The sequence below is a fragment of the Procambarus clarkii genome, chromosome 22, assembly GCF_040958095.1.
Source record: "Procambarus clarkii isolate CNS0578487 chromosome 22, FALCON_Pclarkii_2.0, whole genome shotgun sequence".
NCBI lineage: Eukaryota > Metazoa > Arthropoda > Malacostraca > Decapoda > Cambaridae > Procambarus > Procambarus clarkii.
Window position 1 is genome coordinate 40,473,622 of NC_091171.1, and position 20,953 is coordinate 40,494,574.

Sequence of the window (20,953 nt, forward strand, 5' to 3'; positions counted from 1 at the left end):
ATAAAAAATACATTAATTTCTCATGCACTCATAATAAGCTTGGCGTGGAGACTGGCTCAGCTGTGAGAGGCAGTCAAGCTTACTCACACGAAGGTGGCTTGATGAACACAAGCAGAACACAACACGAAGGTGGCTTGTTGAACACAAGCAGGAGAACACAACACGAAGCAGCTGAAATAAGCGAGACCATGTGGGCGAGGGAGGCGAGTCCTACAGACTCCTACAGGAGGAGGAGGAGAAGCAAAAGAAGCTCCTAGGCATCGTCATCAGCTAAGCTCCTGCGGGGAACCTCTCACGGCCTCAACATATTAAATTCTCCCTTAACACAGGAGATATAACGATCGATCGAGAGAGAGAGAGAGAGAGAGAGAGAGAGAGAGAGAGAGAGAGAGAGAGAGAGAGAGAGAGAGAGAGAGAGAGAGAGAGAGAGAGAGAGAGAGGAGCGAAAACACAATGTAAAAGAAAAACAATACTGTACACACAAAGTAGGTAAATGTGAACGCGCTAGAATGAACGCCTATTTTCCAGGTTGGGCGTAGAACTCCGAAGGAGGTGGCGCCGGCTTGCCATACCCTTGGCTAGGAGCGGTAGGGTATTGAGCCTCGCCTTCGAAGGTGACGGTGGGATGGAAGCCGTAGGCGTCGACGTAGTAGTCCACTCTCATGAGCCGGGTGTCCGGAAGCCGGACGTAGTAACTGTGGATGGAGGAACATGCCGAGTTATAATTTAAAAAAAGCTGGTCGAGAAAAAGCATGATTTTGGAAGGTATCGTTATTTTTTATTAAGCGAAAGTTTTCTAACACAAGTAGGTCTCTAAGACGAGAAACCATCAAGTGCGTAGCATTAAACATGAACTCCATGTGTTAGTCAGCTTAGATGGGGTATACTCGTTCAAGCTCTTCTCAGTCAGCTGAGATTGTTCACGTAAACTGAGCGCCTCTGTGTTTCTGGTCACTGTAGACTCACCCACCCCTCTGGTGTTGGTCACCGTAGACTCACCCCCCCTCTGTTGCTGAAGGCTCTGTACCTCTGATGTTGTGGTGACCGAAGACGTACCTGCCCTTGGTGTCATCTCCATCCCTGTGCTCCTGGTGACCGTAGAAGTTGCCGGAATAATCGTCTTTGACGTCCCACTGGAAGGTGTATTGAGCGGGAGCGTCAGGATACTGGGGTTCCTGGTAGTTGTAGGCGCCCTGGGGAGCCGCCCACGCCGCCGCCGCCACCAAGAGCACCAGAGCCACAGTCTGCAGGAGGAACAACATTGTCAGGTCGAGTACTCGGACGCTACTGGCCCGTACCATCGTTTTCCGTCTCGATAATCGTCTTGGATTCTCGCGACATTCACTGACGAGACACTAACGTCAGTCACGTTAGTGTCTTGTCAGGGTACGACGGCCGGTCTCATACTGAAGTAAACAGAGTGGTGAGTCATCCGCTGTCACTCCACACTTCCACCTTCAGGAAGTCTATACTTGCCGGAACTCCATGTTGATATATTAGAGCGAAGCACACCGCGGTGAAACCTTGTGTGTTTTCAAGTTAAAAAAGAGGATCTCTCCGTAACTTGGCACTGAGAGCCGGCGAGTCACTTGGTCATATGTGTGTGTCGTAAGTTGTAAGTCCAATATGAGTTGAGGTGTGAGTGTTAGGGAGCAAAGTACCTTCATGATGGTTTGCTAGCAGGAGGAGAAGCTCAACTGATGGTGGTGGGGCAGGATGAGGTGGGTTTTATATACTGGGTATGGTGGGCGGGGCAGCTGACCCGTCGCGCCTCTCTCTCTCCTGCATCAACTCACACCAACACCCACCTGCTCACATGGACGACTGTCTTGCCCCACCCACCCATCCACCTCCTGCTTCCGGATGTGTTTAGTATGGGTGTAACGCACACAGCATCCGTCTTGTGTCTTCTGTCCCCGACTAGTGACTGTTGAGGTCATTATCCACCATTCAGTGACTCCTAGAGCCATCAACCACATAGTCCAGTACATTCTGGGGCTTCACACTCCGCCCAGTTCATCACGGGGTTCCTTACTAACTATATAATGCATTTTGGAGTACCCAGTCTGCTCCAATTAATTATGGGCCCCTCATACTCCATCTAGTGCATTCTAAGAAACTCACCTGTCGTCCAATGCTTTCTGAAGCCTTTCTCCACTCTTCCATTTATCCCATGGGACCTCGTGTCCATTTAAGTAATTTCTGTGGCTCTCACCAATAGTCCAGTGGTTCTAGGGAATCAGTCATCGCAAAGATGCTAATAAGGTTCTTAGCCATCCATTCTAATGTTTTCCCGCAAAAAGAGACGTTTTTCTAGCTTTATCTTGTAGGCTTTTCAGATCGCCACAGATTTCTTAGACGTGTTAGTGATATAATGTGTGTGTGTGTGTGTGTGTGTGTGGTTTGGTGTATCGGCTACCAATGTCTTTGTCATTGAGAACAAATGACTAGAGGAGACTACCGAAGCTCTTTGGCGAGGACGCTACCCAAATCAACCTCATCTTATATATGTCTAACTTACGCTTGAAACAATCCAGCAATCCCACATCTGTTATGCCACCCAGTAATGTGTTCCATAAATCAACAACCTTTATTTCCAAACCAGTATTTACCCAGGCGTTTCCTGAATCTAAAATTATCATATCCTTTATTTCATATGATACTGTTTTGATATATTTAATTAACTTTGTTATGCCCTACATTCATTTGTACATTTTAGTTATCTCTTACTGTTCGTCTTTCAAGAGAATACATATTATTTATTTTTTCTTAATCTCTTTCCATGAGGAAGGTTTCAATTCCTGGGATTAACTTTGTCATTCTTTTGTATATACTCAAATGCATTTATATCCATTTTAGAAATTTCACGTTAGTGAGATTTCTGTGTGTTTCTGAAGCTGCACCGTAAGGTGTAGGACCACTCTGCCCTTCCAACCGAGTACTTGTGGGTCATATGTGAACACTTGGACTGGCTTCAGTAGCGGCCTCCAGACTTCCCGTGATTTCAGTAGGAATCCGATTGTATGACTTTTCAAGTCGCGGTGGTCCAGTGACAGAGTACGTGGCTGGCAATGCCCTGGGCTTAGGTTCGCGTCGATACTAATGATATAATTCTCAGATATTTTTTACATTCAAATTTGGCCTTTTCATCATTGACCAGCTTGTGTCTGGTAACTTTGTTATCATTACCTAGATTCGAAACCCTACATGTGTAAGCATTAAACTGCATCTGTCGTTCTTTCGTCTATTTAGAGAGCCTATCTGAATATAGTTCTTGCCCTATTTTTGTATTATCTGCAAATTTGCAAATATTGCTGCTCAGTCATATATCTAATTCATTTATATAATTCATTTATATAATTCATTTATAAATCGTTTATAAATATTGCAAGCAACATATATCCAAGAACAGAGCCTTGAGGCACTCCACTTAAAACAGTTTCCCACTCTGACTTAACTCCAATTATGTAAGATAGGTATAAGACCCTTATTAATCTTTTCAAAAGTGATTCTTAGGGGCCTATACGTGCCCTTATTTGTATCTTATTTGTATATAAGAGCGGGTGGATTTGCTGGATGGCCTAACCACAGCCAGGATAGAGGGTAGGAAGGCTGGGTATACCTTGGACCCGCGGGATGGGGGATGGAACAGGTGGTAACGAAGCTCCGCTCCAGTTGTTGATTAAGAGGGAAAGTGACGGTGACGACTCCTGCCCTTCCCACCAGCCCGGTACTCGCACCCCGGTACACCTGTCCAGTACACCTGCCCGGTACACCCACCCTGATACACCTGTCCAGTACACCTGCCCGGTACACCTGTCCAGTACACCTGCCCAGTACACCTGATCTGTACACTCGCTCAATGCAAGAAAATCTCTGAAGTTTGTGCAACCAATAATTTAGTGAACTTCAAACCTCACTAGGATACACAGTAGCGCTGCTGGCTACAGTACCTACTGTCTACAGTAACTACTGTCCGCTTGGGACTTCTTTAGCATACACTATTTATATTTAAAGACACAATTTAAAGACTCTGAGTAACCAAAACTCCAAATAACAAATGCAGTATCCACAGACAATGATTATCCAACTTAAGAATATGAACACAGGAACATAACGGAGTATACAGCAGAAGGCCTATTGGTGCCCATACGTGGAAGATTATCTTTATATCTATCCAGACTCATTCATAATTTATGTCAAACCTACGTTTGAAACAACCACATGATCCCACGTGGGCAGGGTGCCAAAAGAAAGGTGGGCAGATTGTATTTTCTTAGACTGTCAGAAAGCCTTTGACACAGCACCCCATAAAAGGCTGTCAAAAAAGTTTGATAAATAGGCAGGAGTAAAAGGTAAAGTGCTCCAGTGGATAAGGGAGTATCTAAGCAACAGGAAACAACGAGTAACTGAGAGGGGGAAGACCTCAAAGTGGCGAAATGTCACCTGTGCAGTTCCTCAGGGCTCTGTACTTGGACCCCATCATGTTTCTCATATATGTAAGCGATTTTCTAGAGGGTATAGACTCATTCCTCTCACTGTTTGCTGATGATGCAAAAATTATGAGAAGAATCACGATAGATGAATATAGACAGAGACCACAAGACGACCTGGACAAACTGGAGGAATGGTCTAAAAATTGGCTACTAAAGTTTAACTCAGGAAAGTGTAAAGTGATGAAATTAGGTGAAGGGAGCCGGAGGCTGAACACAAGGTACCATCTGGGAGGTGAAATCCTTCAAGAGTCAAGTAGAGAGAAATATCTTGGGGTTGATATCACACCGAACCTGTACCAAGAAGCCCACATCAAAAGGAAATCATCAGCGGCATACGCTAGGTTGGCCAACATAAAAACTGACTTTAGAAAAATTGTGTAAGGAGTCATTCAGAACCTTGTATACCACTTATGTCAGACCAATCCTGGAGTATGCTGCAGCCTGGAGTTCATACCTAGTTAAACACATGACAAAGTTCCCAGAGCTGATTTTTTTTTTTTTTTTTTTTTTTTTTTTTATTAAGATATGAGGTACATCTGCATTAGTGCAGCTACCCTAGACTATATGAAGTGGAGTGAGTGGTATGAGCTACGAGAAAAGACTACGGGAACTAAACCTCACGTCGCAGGAAGACAGAGGAGTTACAGGAGACATGATCACCACCATCAAAAACCTTCAAAATTCTCAGAGGAAATGGCAGGATGGAGCAAGATAAAATATTTTGCATGGATGAAACACGAACAAGGGGACACAAGTAGAAACCTAGTAACCAGATGAGCCACAGAGACATTACAAATAATTTTGTCAGTGTCAGGGTACATAACAAATGGAATGCATTAATCAGTGATGTGGTGGAGGCTGACTCCATACACAGTTTCAAATATAGATATCATCGAGCCCAATAGGCCCAGAAGTCTGTACACTAGTTGGTTGATAATTGAGAGGCGGAACCAAAGAGCCGAAGTTCAACACTTGCAAGCACAACTAGGTGAGGTGGTCTACCACCTTACCCGGTAATCTGCTCTGCAAATCAATAAACCTTGTTTTCAAACCAGTATTTACCCAGATCTTTCTTAAATCTAAACTTTCACAATTTATATCCATTGTTTCGTGTTCTATTTTATGTTAATATTTTAATAACTTATTAATGTTCCCCCTTGTTATGCCTATTCATACATCTGTACACATCACTCATGTCACACCTGATTTCGCCTTTCTAGATAATGTAATTTAATCGTTGTCAATGTCTCTTAATGTGGAAGGCTTTTAATTCTTTGGAATAATTTTCACATCCTACGCTGAACGCGATCAAATAAAGTACATTCTATAGTAGCGACCAAAACTGAACTGAATAATTTAAATAGGGCCTAACAAGAGCAAGATATAGCTGGAAGAATAGCATTAATTTATTCCTAACGCTTTTAGAAACAAATCCATAGTGTTCCATTTGCCTCATTCTCAACATTTATGCTTAGATTTTTTAACTTTATATTCCTACTAATCACGATCCCCAGATCCTTTTCACATTCACTCGTTGCAATTTCAATACTATCCAGCTCTCAGATAACTCTCATCGTTACAGTCTCACACCCTTACACTTGTCACCATTAAATTGCATCTGCCAATCTTTCGACCATTTCAAAAGCCCTATCTACATTGACTTTAAGTGATTCATAGTCTTCTGAGTTTATAGTCTTCTGAGTTTATTCTGTATATATATATATATATATATATATATATATATATATATATATATATATATATATATATATATATATTAGCCTTGGGGCACCCCACTTACAACGGTTCCCAATACGACTAACCTCATTTAGATTAAGTCTTTGGTTTCCTTTGATATAACCACGCCCTTATCTAACTCAAGATAGCGCCCCGAATACCACGAGGACTTCGTGAGCACACCGAATACCGCGAGGACTACGTGAGGCATCGTGTCAAAATCTTTGCTAAAATCAAGGTACACAAGACCACACTCTTGGCTCTAATATACCGAAAAGAATGAAGAGAAATTCATACAACACAAGTTGCTTTTAGTAAAACATGTGAAACATTTGTTCTTTTTCAAGATATAGATGAAAGGCTTTTGCGATTATCGATTCACACACTTTTCCCCTTCTTAAAGATTGGTGTAAGATTTGCAACCTTTTAGGATATCGAAACTTCGCTCGTCTGAAGTGCTTTCTTAAATCTTTATGAAACTCAAGGTCTCGCTTAGCTCTTCCTCACAGTCTTCCAGGACCCTAGTTAAGACTTTATCTGGTCTTGGAGATATGTTTGGCATTTTAGTTTTATATCTGATAAAAACCTTCCTTCCTGCCAATGATGTAAACAATTGAACTTATCTTCATCATCTACATAGATTTGTGGAGGCGTAGACAAAATATTAATTTCGGTTTGAATATTAGTAAAGGGCCCCTGGGGCTCCTCAGCGAACGCTCAACCCAGGTCAGGTCCCAGGGGAACCTCCTGTGCTTCCCCAGTGCCAGGTCTCCTGAGGGCCAGCTTCTCAGGGCCAGTCCTACGTGGGCCTCTTCCCCCAGGTAGCGGTACGAGGGTAAATACAGGAAGCACCACCCCCCTCCTCTCCCCCCAGTGAGGGTTGAAGGTCACTCAGCTCCATCAAACATTTCCGGTAACACTGAAATGCTTCAGTATATTTCCTGGTTTATATAAGCCCAGATGTCGTCCAGGGCGGTCCATAAGCCCAGATGCCGTCTAACAGGGCGGTCCATAAGCCCAGAAGTCGTCCAGGACGGTCTATAAGCCCAGATGTCGTCCAGGGCGGTCCATAAGTCCAGATGCCGTCCAACAGGGCGGTCCATAAGCCCAGAGGCCGTCCAACAGGGCGGTCCATAAGCCCAGAGGCCGTCCAACAGGGCGGTCCATAAGCCCAGAGGCCGTCCAACACGCCGGTCCATAAGCCCAGAGGCCGTCCAACAGGGCGGTCCATAAGCCCAGAGGCCGTCCAACACGCCGGTCCATAAGCCCAGAGGCCGTCCAACAGGGCGGTCCATAAGCCCAGAGGCCGTCCAACAGGGCGGTCCATAAGCCCAGAGGCCGTCCAACAGGGCGGTCCATAAGCCCAGAGGCCGTCCAACAGGGCGGTCCATAAGCCCAGAGGCCGTCCAACACGCCGGTCCATAAGCCCAGAGGCCGTCCAACAGGGCGGTCCATAAGCCCAGAGGCCGTCCAACACGCCGGTCCATAAGCCCAGAGGCCGTCCAACAGGGCGGTCCATAAGCCCAGAGGCCGTGTAACAGGGCGGTCCATGAGCCCAGATGCCGTCCAGGAACAACAACCCCACCGGAAGTGATGCTATAGATGTTTAACAGAGCGGGGCGATTCTTTACATTCTGAAACAATGAAGCTGTATAGTTTGACCAGCGCAGGGTCTGCTATTTGGTCTAGCAGGATGGTTGGACCAGCCAAGGGTCTGCTATTTGGTCTAGCAGGATGGTTGGACCAGCCAAGGGTCTGCTATTTGGTCTAGCAGGATGGTTGGACCAGCCAAGGGTCTGCTATTTGGTCTAGCAGGATGGTTGGACCAGCCAAGGGTCTGCTATTTGGTCTAGCAGGATGGTTGGACCAGCCAAGGGTCTGCTATTTGGTCTAGCAGGATGGTTGGACCAGCCAAGGGTCTGCTATTTGGTCTAGCAGGATGGTTGGACCAGCCAAGGGTCTGCTATTTGGTCTAGCAGGATGGTTGGACCAGCCAAGGGTCTGCTATTTGGTCTAGCAGGATGGTTGGACCAGCCAAGGGTCTGCTATTTGGTCTAGCAGGATGGTTGGACCAGCCAAGGGTCTGCTATTTGGTCTAGCACGATGGTTGGACCAGCCAAGGGTCTGCTATTTGGTCTAGCACGATGGTTGGACCAGCCAAGGGTCTGCTATTTGGTCTAGCACGATGGTTGGACCAGCCAAGGGTCTGCTATTTGGTCTAGCAGGATGGTTGGACCAGCCAAGGGTCTGCTATTTGGTCTAGCAGGATGGTTGGACCAGCCAAGGGTCTGCTATTTGGTCTAGCAGGATGGTTGGACCAGCGCAGGGTCTGCTATTTGGTCTAGCAGGATGGTTGGACCAGCCAAGGGTCTGCTATTTGGTCTAGCAGGATGGATGGACCAGCCAAGGGTCTGCTATTTGGTCTAGCAGGATGGTTGGACCAGCCAAGGGTCTGCTATTTGGTCTAGCACGATGGTTGGACCAGCCAAGGGTCTGCTATTTGGTCTAGCAGGATGGTTGGACCAGCCAAGGGTCTGCTATTTGGTCTAGCAGGATGGTTGGACCAGCCAAGGGTCTGCTATTTGGTCTAGCAGGATGGTTGGACCAGCCAAGGGTCTGCTATTTGGTCTAGCAGGATGGTTGGACCAGCCAAGGGTCTGCTATTTGGTCTAGCAGGATGGTTGGACCAGCCAAGGGTCTGCTATTTGGTCTAGCACGATGGTTGGACCAGCCAAGGGTCTGCTATTTGGTCTAGCAGGATGGTTGGACTAGCGCAGGGTCTGCTATTGGGTCTAGCAGGATGGTTGGACCAGCCAAGGGTCTGCTATTTGGTCTAGCAAGATGGTTGGACCAGCCAAGGGTCTGCTATTTGGTCTAGCAGGATGGTTGGACCAGCGCAGGGTCTGCTATTTGGTCTAGCAGGATGGTTGGACCAGCCAAGGGTCTGCTATTGGGTCTAGCAGGATGGTTGGACCAGCGCAAGGTCTGCTATTTGGTCTTGCTGGGTGGTTGGACCAGTCCAGGGTCTGCTAGTTGGTCTTAGTGATCTAGCAGGATGGTAGGACCAGCCCAGGGGTCTGACAGTTGGTCATAAGGGTCCAGCTGGACTCACGTTTCCCGGAAGGTCGAGTTAAGTGTGGAAATGTGGACTAAGGAGAAAGTGCTAAGCCAGTGTGACTACAAAGTCCTTAGAAGGGAATATGAGGGTCCTAGAGCTAGGATAGGATGTTATAATCCACTTGGACCATCGGGGATCGAACGCCGTCTCTGTAAGATAGGTCGGTAATGTACCGACCAGTCAAGTGTACCCCCCATCTAGGGAGACTTTTTAATACGGGACATTATTACCATACTTGTTCTCAGTCTCTCACCCTTCAGACTTCTCTCATTTAAAAGATATTTCTGCCAAATATTTGAAAATGAAATATTTGTCTCTCCGAATAAAATTAGCGCTCTCCTTTTTAAAGTCTTTCATATGCAAGACTTTCTGCCTCTTCTCTAAAAGAGGATTCCTTAGAGGATCAAATTCTAATAAAAAACAATATCTATCCCGCTCTCTTCTTAATCTCTCTCTCTCTCTCCCTCGTAAAACGTTACTATAAAGGAAACACGCAGACTTCTCGCCCGTAAAATGCGTATCTTCCATAATTATTTTTACTTGCAATTTTTCGAAATTATAATAAAAGAGGATCTCTCTTTCACAAAAGATTCTCTGAGAGAGGATCTCCCTCTCACCAAAACCTCGCTCCTGCTATAAAGACCACTCCATAAACAAAGATCTCCCTGCCATAAAGACCTCGCTGCTATAATGGATAGCTCTCACCTAAATCTTTACTGGCTCACTGCTATGATAAGACATTTCAGTTCTTATTATGTCCTTCCCTCATCTTAGTTATGACGTCACGACGCGGGCAAGGCCAGTCGCGCCTTCCGCGGCCCTATATAAGGCGGTGCGGGTGCCACAACCGGCAGTTCAACTCAAACCCTCACCCGAAACGCAACAATGAAGGTACTACAAATTTACAGAATTAGGAATTCTTTCTTCCCAAGGCTGGATGAAATCACATGAACACAAGGGTTCATGTGATTTCCGTTCTCTATACAAGGTCACGTGAGAGAAAGGTCGAAGCTAAACAGGATTCTTAGCGTCGTCAATAAGATTGGAGCATTTAACAGTGATTAATTCGACGACAGCATCTCAGTATTCGGTTTGATCGCGTTGCTTCTCCTTCAGGCAGTGGCTTTGGTGATCCTGGCGGCGTCGGCGGCGGCGGTGGCGGCATGGGCGGCTCCCCAGGGCGGCTACAACTACCAGCAACCGGCTGTACAGGGAGGCGGCCAGTACCCCGACGCCCCCGCCCAGTACAACTTCCAGTGGGACGTCAACGACGAATATTCAGGCAATTTCTACGGTCACCGAGAACAGAGGGACGGAGACAACACCCAGGGAACGTGAGTCATTCCTAATGCAGCATTAAATATAAACTTCTCTGAACTTTCTTGATAATTATGTATTTTTAACGTGGAAAGAATGTTTAACTTTTCAGAAACATTAGTGATCACTTGTAACTATAAAAGTCATTTTGCAGCGCCTCTTAACACCTGGTTTTCTCCTTCAACATAGGATGAATTTCACAGCTTTTGAGACTAAAACACGATAACAGCTTTAAATTCTTGCGTTCACAGTTACTTCGTCCGGCTGCCGGACACCCGGCTCATGAGGGTGGACTACTACGCCGACGAGTCCGGCTACCACCCTACTATCACCTATGAGGGCGAGGCCCAGTATCCCAGCGCCCCGGCTAGGGGCTACGCTCAGCCTGCTTCAGTACCGAGCCAGGGTTACTCTCTGCCTGCTTTAGCTCCCAAGCAGCCTGCCTCAGCTCCTAGCCAGGTGTACTCTCAGCCTGCCTCACCTCCTAGGCAGGTGTACTCCCAGTCTGCCTCACCTCCTAAGCAGGTATACTCTCAGCCTGCTCTAACTCCTAAGCAGCCTGCCTCAGCTCCTAGGCAGGTATACTCTCAGCCTGCCTTACCTCCTAGGCAGGTATACTCTCAGCCTGCTCAGCAGCCCTCACAGTTCTACACTCAACCAGGAAAATAGGAAATATGAAGAAAAGTTCACATTTTTAATCGTATATTACCACCGACTTTGTTTCCTTCACCGTGCCACGCAGAGAGCAACTTGCAGCGTCTCGGTCTGCCATATTATTTAGTGGTTGCTGAAGACCTGTGCTTCCTGAAGGCCCTCGAAGGTGCTGATCTGTCGCTCCTGAAGCGTCTCCAAGGCATGCAACTAGAGATTTGAGGCTCCTGAAGGCTCTTCAAGTCCTGGAGACCCCTTACCACTGGGTCATCAGCTTCATGCACCGTCTGCACCGCCTGCTGATTAGTGTTTGTACTAATTGTACATATACTTTTTTATACAAAGATTCTTTAAATATGACAATAAAAATAGAATGAATCTGAAAAAAACTTTTACATGTAACCTTGATACATTTAGTTGGGGCAAAAATAATATTTGTACCCATGGTTTATGCCTGTATCCAAGGCTTATGTCGATACCCATGGCATATGTTTATACCCATAGTATATGTCTGTACCAACGGCTATGCCTGTTCCCATGGCATATGTCTGTACCCACGACTTATATCTGAACTAATTGCTTATGCCTGTACCCATGGCTTGTATTGGTACCCAAGGCTTGTGCCGGTACCCACGGCTTGTGCCTGAACCCACGGCATATGCCTGTGCCCACGACGTATGTCTGTGCAATGACTTATGTTTCGGCCTTCCAATCGACGTTTCTCCTCACAATCCACACCCACTACGAGATATAAGAACGCATCCCCATAATTTAGACAACTTTACAGGTAAGAAAGTCTCCCTCTCTCCGGGCGGAGGCGTGTACAGGAACCAGTCCGCTGCGGCCCGGGCCACCAGAAATACCAGTCAATTAACTTTGAACATGACAAGGTCGCAGTCTTCTGACTGAAGCTGTTACGGAGGGGGCATGTAGCCCCCTCCGTAACATCGCGCAAGAGGGGGCCTACGCGGAGACCCCAATAGGCCTAGGAAGATGAATCCAAAGGGAACTAAAGTGAAAACAGAGGGAAGGAACGTGAATCCAAGGGGAAGGAAAGTGAATACAGAGGGAAGGAAGCAAAGTGAATCCAAAGGGAAGGAAGATGAATTCAAATGGAAGGGAGGTGCACAAATGAGGACGATGAGATGATTAAAGAGGAGGCTATCGTGACCTGAGGTCAGTGGGTACCACTAAACCTCCAAACTGCGCTTGAAGAGCCCGGTTCCTGGGGGTGGTAGACTGACAGGGTACCTGGCGTAATAGGCAGACAGGGTGGTAGGTTGACAGGGTAGGTAATTATCAAAACGTACATCTCCTGTGCCAGGGTAAGTCCATTACGGGCTCACCATAGACCGTGCTACTAGGAACATTTTCAAGTAGAATCTAAAACAACAACATTAACAAAAGAAGGCACCAAGCCAGGGAGACTATGTAGCTCATCACCCGAGCAACGCCCTCTACACCTCCTCTAGCACCCTTACATTACGGACCTTCAGGAAACAGTCTAAATGAACACACACACACACACACACACGTAGGCTCCTGTGGTTACACGACAGATTCGCCTTGAACATGATAAAATAGCAGAAACAACTAGACAACTCCACTGACATTATTTTAACAACCTTGAACTGATAATGATTAAAAATGATGAAATGATTATGATTAAACATAATGATTAAAAAAAGAATTGAAGCTCATCGAAGCTCAGACAATCATGGTCAATGTCAATTTCAGGAGAATTGTGAAAATTTTAATTTTAATAATCAAATTAGGAACTGGAAATGAACAGTCCCAGACATCTCATAAATAAGCTGGTAGGAGCAGCTCAATAATTTAAACCCAAGTAAATAATTGTTAAAACCTAAGTCAGTGCCATGAAAGAACAGGCACAATAGCACTAGCTCAAGACGGTCCATAAGCCCAGAGGCCGTCCAACAGAGCGGTCCATAAGCCCAGAGGCCGTCCAACAGGGCGGTCCATAAGCCCAGAGGCCGTCCAACAGGGCGGTCCATAAGCCCAGAGGCCGTCCAACAGGGCGGTCCATCAGCCCAGACGCCGTCCAACAGAGCGGTCCATAAGCCCAGAGGCCGTCCAACAGGGCGGTCCATAAGCCCAGAGGCCGTCCAACAGGGCGGTCCATAAGCCCAGAGGCCGTCCAACAGGGCGGTCCATAAGCCCAGAGGCCGTCCAACAGGGCGGTCCATAAGCCCAGAGGCCGTCCAACAGGGCGGTCCATAAGCCCAGAGGCCGTCCAACAGAGCGGTCCATAAGCCCAGAGGCCGTCCAACAGAACGGTCCATCAGCCCAGACGCCGTCCAACAGAGCGGTCCATAAGCCCAGAGGCCGTCCAACAGAGCGGTCCATAAGCCCAGAGTCCGTCCAACAGGGCGGTCCATAAGCCCAGATGCCGTCCAACAGAGCGGTCCATAAGCCCAGAGGCCGTCCAACAGAACGGTCCATCAGCCCAGACGCCGTCCAACAGAGCGGTCCATAAGCCCAGAGGCCGTCCAACAGGGCGGTCCATAAGCCCAGAGGCCGTCCAACAGGGCGGTCCATAAGCCCAGATGCCGTCCAACAGAGCGGTCCATAAGCCCAGAGGCCGTCCAACAGAACGGTCCATCAGCCCAGACGCCGTCCAACAGAGCGGTCCATAAGCCCAGAGGCCGTCCAACAGAGCGGTCCATAAGCCCAGAGGCCGTCCAACAGCCCAGAGGCCGTCCAACAGGGCGGTCCATAAGCCCAGAGGCCGTCCAACAGGGCGGTCCATAAGCCCAGAGGCCGTCCAACAGGGCGGTCCATAAGCCCAGAGGCCGTCCAACAGGGCGGTCCATGAGCCCAGAGGCCGTCCAACAGAATGGTCCATGAGCCCAGAGGCCGTCCAACAGGGCGGTCCATAAGCCCAGAGACCGTTCAACAGGGCGGTCATAAGCCCAGAGGCCGTCCAACAGGGCGGTCCATAAGCCCAGAGGCCGTCCAACAGGGCGGTCCATAAGCCCAGAGGCCGTCCAACAGGGCGGTCCATAAGCCCAGAGGCCGTCCAACAGGGCGGTCCATAAGCCCAGAGGCCGTCCAACAGGGCGGTCCATAAGCCCAGAGACCGTCCAACAGGGCGGTCCATAAGCCCAGAGACCGTCCAACAGGGCGGTCCATAAGCCCAGAGGCCGTCCAACAGGGCGGTCCATAAGCCCAGAGACCGTCCAACAGGGCGGTCCATAAGCCCAGAGACCGTCCAACAGGGCGGTCCATAAGCCCAGAGGCCGTCCAACAGAACGGTCCATGAGCCCAGAGGCCGTCCAACAGGGCGGTCCATAAGCCCAGATGCCGTCCAACAGAACGGTCCATGAGCCCAGAGGCCGTCCAACAGGGCGGTCCATAAGCCCAGAGACCGTCCAACAGGGCGGTCCATAAGCCCAGAGACCGTCCAACAGGGCGGTCCATAAGCCCAGAGACCGTCCAACAGGGCGGTCCATAAGCCCAGAGACCGTCCAACAGGGCGGTCCATAAGCCCAGAGGCCGTCCAACAGGGCGGTCCATAAGCCCAGAGACCGTCCAACAGGGCGGTCCATAAGCCCAGAGACCGTCCAACAGGGCGGTCCATAAGCCCAGAGGCCGTCCAACAGAACGGTCCATGAGCCCAGAGGCCGTCCAACAGGGCGGTCCATAAGCCCAGAGGCCGTCCAACAGAACGGTCCATGAGCCCAGAGGCCGTCCAACAGGGCGGTCCATAAGCCCAGAGACCGTCCAACAGGGCGGTCCATAAGCCCAGAGACCGTCCAGGAACAACAATCACATCGGAAGTGATGCTAAAGTTGTTTAACAGAGCGAGGCGATTCCTTTCATTTTGAAACAATGATGAAGCTGTATAGTTTAACCAGCCCAGGGTCTGCTAGTTGGTATTAGTGGTCTTGCTGGGTGGTTTGACTAGTCCAATGTCTACTAGTTGGTCTTAATGGTCTGGGAGGATGGTTAGACCAGTTCAGGCGTCTGGCAGTTGGTCATAAAGGTCCAGCTGGACTCACGTTCCCCGGAAGGTGGAGTTAAGTGTGGAAATGTGGACTAAGGAGAAAGTGCTAAGCCAGTGTGACTACAAAGTGCTTGGAAGGGAATATGAGGGTCCTAGAGCTAGGAGAGGGCGTTATAATCCACTTGGACCATCAGGGATCGAACGCCGTCGCTGTAAGATAGGTTGGTGATGTACCGACCAGTCAAGTGTATCCTCCCATCCCCATCTAGGGAGACTTTTCAATATGGGACCTTATTACCATACGTGTCCTCTGTCTCTCACGCTTCAGACCTGATTTAAAAGTTATTTCTGTCATGAAATATTTGTCTCTCCGAATAAAATTAGCGCTCTCCTTTTTAATGCCTTTCATATGCAAGACTTTCTGCCTCTTCTTTAAAAGACTTCACTCTCACTAAACACTTAGATCAGATTCCAATAAAAAAACAATATCAATCTCTCTTCTTTATCTCTCTCTCTCTCTTCTTTATATCTCTCTCTCTTCTTTATCTCTCTCTCTCTTCTTTATCTTTCTCTCTTCTTTATCTTTCTCTCTTTTTTATCTCTCTCTCTCTATTTCGTAAAACGTTCTTATAAAGGAAACACACAGACTTCTCGCCAGTAAAATGCGTATTTTCCATAGCCAGTTTTACATGCAATTTCTCAAAACTCTATAATAAAGGAGGATCTTTCTCTCGCAAAAGACTCTGAGAGAGGATCCCCCTCTCATCGAAACCTCGCTCCCGTAGACCTGCTATAAAGACCACTCCCCCCATAAAGACCTCCCTGCTATAATGATAGCTCTCACCTAAATCTTTACTGGTTCACTGCTATGATAAGCTATTTCAGTTTTTATTATGACCTTCCCTCATTTTAGTTATGACGTCACGACGCGGGCAAGGCCAGTCGCGCCTTCCGCGGCCGTATATAAGGCGGTCCGGGTGCCGCAACCGGCAGTTCAACTTAGACCCTCACCCGAAACGCAACAATGAAGGTACCTGACCTGGACATACTGGTGTATATACACTGAGAGGTGTACCCAACTTCTTGGTGTACACTGAGAGCTTACTTTTAGCCCTGGACTATGTTCAGGACTAAAGTATACAAGTTATCGTGATGGCTTTAATACCACTCCACCCTCGGATGGGCGTCGAGTCTACTACCAAAGCATCATGACCTCTGCTCCACTAACGTACAGAGACATGACCCAAGACTCGATACTTTTAACGACTTTTTCCTGATAATTGCCATTTCTGAAAATGCAACAAGCTTCAAGTTGTAGCCATTCAATGCATCCAGCTACTAGGATGTGAAGAGGCTGCAAAATGTTTATATATATCCACGAAAGGACTTTCTAACAGCTAAATGAGACATCGTCCGCCATGATGGGATATCCTAAGTTATGACGACCGTTCTAAGCCATGATTTGACACCCTCATCCATAATGGGACTTGATGTAACCTCCTCACTCTGCCAGACTAATTTGTAATGGCTTCGACGCTGATGGCTAATTCCTGCAATTCACTACGATCAAGTAATCAGAAGTTTATTTTGTTGCAGCATATGTTTTAAATATTATTTAAATGTGCAATCTAAAGCATACTTTCCAGGAACACGATGTTCTGGAGTGGATGAAGCGTGATTTTAGACTAGAAACCAAAGTTGTGACACATTCCCATACAAGGCTTGATGTTGAACTCGTAATCTCATTGTTACATACACACGGGTGTTACAGAATAGTCAAGGTAAAGGACATCAAACTCCCAGCCTTAGGAAGTCTTTCTTCCTAAGGCTGAATGAAATCACGTAATTTCCCCATTCTCTATACAAGGTCACGTGAGAGAAAGGTCGAAGCTAAACAGGATTCTTAGCGTCGTCATTAAGACTGGAGCATTTAACCGTGATTAATTCCACGACAGTATCTCAGTATTCGGTTTGATCGCGTTGCTTCTCCTTCAGGCAGTGGCTTTGGTGATTTTGGCGGCGTCGGCGGCGGTGGTGGCGGCATGGGCGGCTCCCCAGGGCGGCTACAACTACCAGCAACCGGCTGTACAGGGAGGCGGCCAGTACCCAGATGCCCCCGCCCAGTACAACTTCCAGTGGGACGTCAACGACGAATATTCAGGCAATTTCTACGGTCACCGAGAACAGAGGGACGGAGACAACACCCAGGGAACGTGAGTCATTCCTAATGCAGCATTAAATATAAACTTCTCTGAACTTTCTTGATAAGTAAGTATTTTTAACGTGGAAAGAATGTTTAACTTTTCACAAATATTAGTGATCACTCGTAACTATAAAAGTCATTTTATCAACTTGCAGCGCCTCTTAACACCTGGTTTTCTCCTTCAACACAGGATGAATTTCACAGCTATTGAGACTAAAACACGATAACAGCTTTGAATTCTTGCATTCACAGTTACTTCGTCCGGCTGCCGGACACCCGGCTCATGAGGGTGGACTACTACGCCGACGAGTCCGGCTACCACCCTACTATCACCTATGAGGGCAAGGCCCAGTATCCCAGCGCCCCGGCTAGGGGCTACGCTCAGCCTGCTTCAACACCTAGCCAGGGATACTCTCTGCCTGCTCTAGCGCATGGGCAGCCTGCCTCAGCTCCTAGGCAGGTGTACTCTCAGCCTGCCTCCCCTCCTAGCCAGGTGTATTCCCAGCCTGCCTCACCTCCTAGGCAGGTATACTCTCAGCCTGCTCAGCAGCCCTCACAGTTCTACACTCAACCAGGAAAATAGGAAATATGAAGATGAGTTCACATCTCTATTCGTATATTACCACCGACTTTGTTTCCTTCACCGTGCCACTCAGAGAGCAACTTGCAGCGTCTCGGTCTGCCATATTATTTAGTGGTTGCTGAAGACCTGCGCTTCCTGAAGGCCCTCGAAGGTGCTGATCTGTCACTCATGAAGCGTCTCCAAGGCATGCAGCTGGAGATTTAAGGCTCCTGAAGGCTCTTCAAGCCCCGGAGACCCCTACCACTGGGTCATCGGCTTCATGCATCGCCGGCTGATTAGTGCTTGTACTAATTGTACATATACTTTTTTATACAAAGATTCTTTAAATATGACAATAAAAATAGAGTGAATCTGAAAAAAACCTTTACATGTAACCTTGATACATTTAGTTGGGGCAAAAATAATATTTGTACCCATGGTTTATGCCTGTACCCAAGGCTTATGTCGATACCCATGGCATATGTTTGTACCCATAGTTTATGTCTATACCAACGGCTATGCCTGTTCCCATGACATATGTACCCACGGCTTATATCTGAACCAATTGCTCATGCCTGTACCTATGGCTTGTGTTGGTACCCACGGCTTGTGCCTGTACCCACGGCTTGTGCCTGTACCCACGGATTGTGGCTGTGCCCATGGATTGTGCCTGTACCCATGGATTGTGGCTGTGCCCATGGCATATGCCTGTACCCAAAGCGTATGTCTGTGCAATGAATTATGTTTAGGCTTTCCGGTCGACGTTTCTCCTCACAATCCACACCCACTACGAGATATAAGAACGCATCCCCATAATTTAGACAACTTTACAGGTAAGAAAGTCTCCCTCTCTCCGGGCGGAGGCGTGTACAGGAACCAGTCCGCTGCGGCCCGGGCCACCAGAAATACCAGTCAATTAACTTTGAACATGACAAGGTCCCAATCTTCTGACTGAAGCTGTTACGGAGGGGGCATGTAACCCCCTCCGTAACATCGCGCAAGAAGGGCCTGCGCGAAGACCCCAAGAGGCCTAGGAAGATGAATCCAAAGGGAATTAAACTGAATACAGAGGGAAGGAAGGTGAATCCAAGAGGAAGGAAAGTGAATGTAGAGGGAAGGAAGCAAGGTGAATCCAAAGGGAAGGAAGGTAAATTAAAATGGAAGGGAGGTGCACAAAGGAGGACGATGAGATGACTAAAGAGGAGGCTATCGTGACCTGAGGTCACTGGGGACAACAAAACCTCCAAACTACGCTTCAAGAACCCGGTTCCTGGAAGTGGTAGACTGACAGGGTTCCTGGAGGTGGTAGGCTGACAGAGTTCCTGGAGGTGGTAGGCTGACAGGGTTCCTGTAGGTGGTAGGCTGACAGGGTTCCTGGAGGTGGTAGGCTGACAGGGTTTCTGGAGGTGGTAGGCTGACAGGGTTCCTGGAGGTGGTAGGCTGACAGGGTTCCTGGAGGTGGTAGGCTGACAGGGTTCCAGGATGTGGTAGGCTGACAGGGTTCCTGGAGGTGGTAGGCTGACAGGGTTCCTGGAGGTGGTAGGCTGACAGGGTTCCTGGAGGTGGCAGGCTGACAGGGTTCATGGAGGTGGTAGGCTGACAGGGTTCCTGGAGTGGTAGGCTGACAGGGTTCCAGGAGGTGGCAGGCTGACAGGGTTCCTGTAGGTGGTAGGCTGACAGGTTTCCCGTAGGTGGTAGGCTGACAGGGTTCCTGGAGGTGGTAGGTTGACAGGGTTCCTGGAGGTGGTAGGTTGACAGGGTTCCTGGTGGTGGTAGGCTGACAGGGTTCTTTGAGGTGGAAGGTTGACAGGGTTCTTTGAGGTGGTAGGTTGACAGGGTTCCTGGAGGTGGTAGGTTGACAGGGTTCTTTGAGGTGGTAGGTTGACAGGGTTCCTGGAGGTGGTAGGTTGACAGGGTTCCTAGTGGTGGTAGGCTGACAGGGTTCCTGAAGGTGGTATGTTTCGTGGTAGTTTCTGACTAGCCAGAAGCCCGAAGCGCTGTGTGTGTATTTGTAGCTTTACGCATATTATGTACTAACTCCATCTAGAAATTCAACATTCTGTTTGTAACTAATTTTGAATGTCTGTACTGTTGCCTGAATAAGCATTTATTATTATATTTATAAGCATTCCAACCCAGGTCATTCATCTATTTAGCAATAGGCTTGTGGAAAATTTCCATCAAAATTATTGTATAACATGTATGAGTAACATGGTCTATGAAAGCACGTAGATCAGGCATGACTATTTATAGAACAAACCAAGCTCTCTCAAGACCAAGTGTCAAGTCAGCATATTTCGGCCATTTTGTGAACACCATCCCAGGGAGCATCTTGAATGGATCCATACCAGGATAAGTAATTATATCTAATAGCTATAAGTATATCATGGCAATACTCCAAAACAAATGCATATACTTAATAAATAATTGTTTAACCAAATACGTTTGATTATCGATAGTATAATTAGATTCTTAAAACAGGTAGGACAACTATTCCCGCCTTGAGAGTGGATTGCATAAATGTCTAGACACTGTCGCTACTGTAAACATTGCTCCTCCACCACATCAGGGCACTCCCCGATGTATAAGCTGTTTAATTGGTGGTATAAACTACACCTAAATGTGAATAAAAATGAGAGGAGTGTGTGATCACACCGACACCAGAGACTCCCTCACACAGAGTAAACAGAACTCTTCCACCAAGTGAAGACACCTCAGATATACAAACTGCTTAACTGCAGCTGTTTTACATCTGTTGACCTTTATATAGTAGTGTTAACTACACATAAAACTATTTAAAGTGTTCACATACCGTTTAGAAACGTTAGGTGCGTGAAATGTAAAGAAACCATGAGGTGAAATAGTGCTTCCTGCACCTCGGCTGAAACCAACAGCTGACGGA

General features: G+C 47.6%; 3 protein-coding genes across 3 annotated transcripts in view; 2 read left to right on the forward strand and 1 right to left on the reverse strand.

The window, feature by feature from the left end:
• Window positions 1–20,953, reverse strand: part of LOC123756748 (pro-resilin-like) — a gene marked incomplete at its 5' end in the record, with an annotated part of 39,642 nt that continues 18,689 nt past the window's right edge. The window contains 2 exons of the mRNA XM_045740047.2: window positions 1–695; window positions 1,057–1,244. Of these exons, the coding sequence (XP_045596003.2) occupies window positions 518–695; window positions 1,057–1,244 (366 nt within the window). The remainder of the gene's footprint in view (window positions 696–1,056; window positions 1,245–20,953) is intronic.
• LOC123756741 (cuticle protein 21) lies at window positions 10,217–11,708 on the forward strand. Its single transcript, XM_045740036.2, has 3 exons — window positions 10,217–10,242; window positions 10,468–10,685; window positions 10,920–11,708. Exons 1-3 carry the CDS (start codon window positions 10,237–10,239, stop codon window positions 11,335–11,337), a joined length of 642 nt encoding a protein of 213 aa, XP_045595992.2. The 5' UTR covers window positions 10,217–10,236; the 3' UTR covers window positions 11,338–11,708.
• LOC123760279 (pro-resilin-like) lies at window positions 16,291–18,421 on the forward strand. Its single transcript, XM_045745812.2, has 3 exons — window positions 16,291–16,316; window positions 17,282–17,499; window positions 17,742–18,421. Exons 1-3 carry the CDS (start codon window positions 16,311–16,313, stop codon window positions 18,070–18,072), a joined length of 555 nt encoding a protein of 184 aa, XP_045601768.2. The 5' UTR covers window positions 16,291–16,310; the 3' UTR covers window positions 18,073–18,421.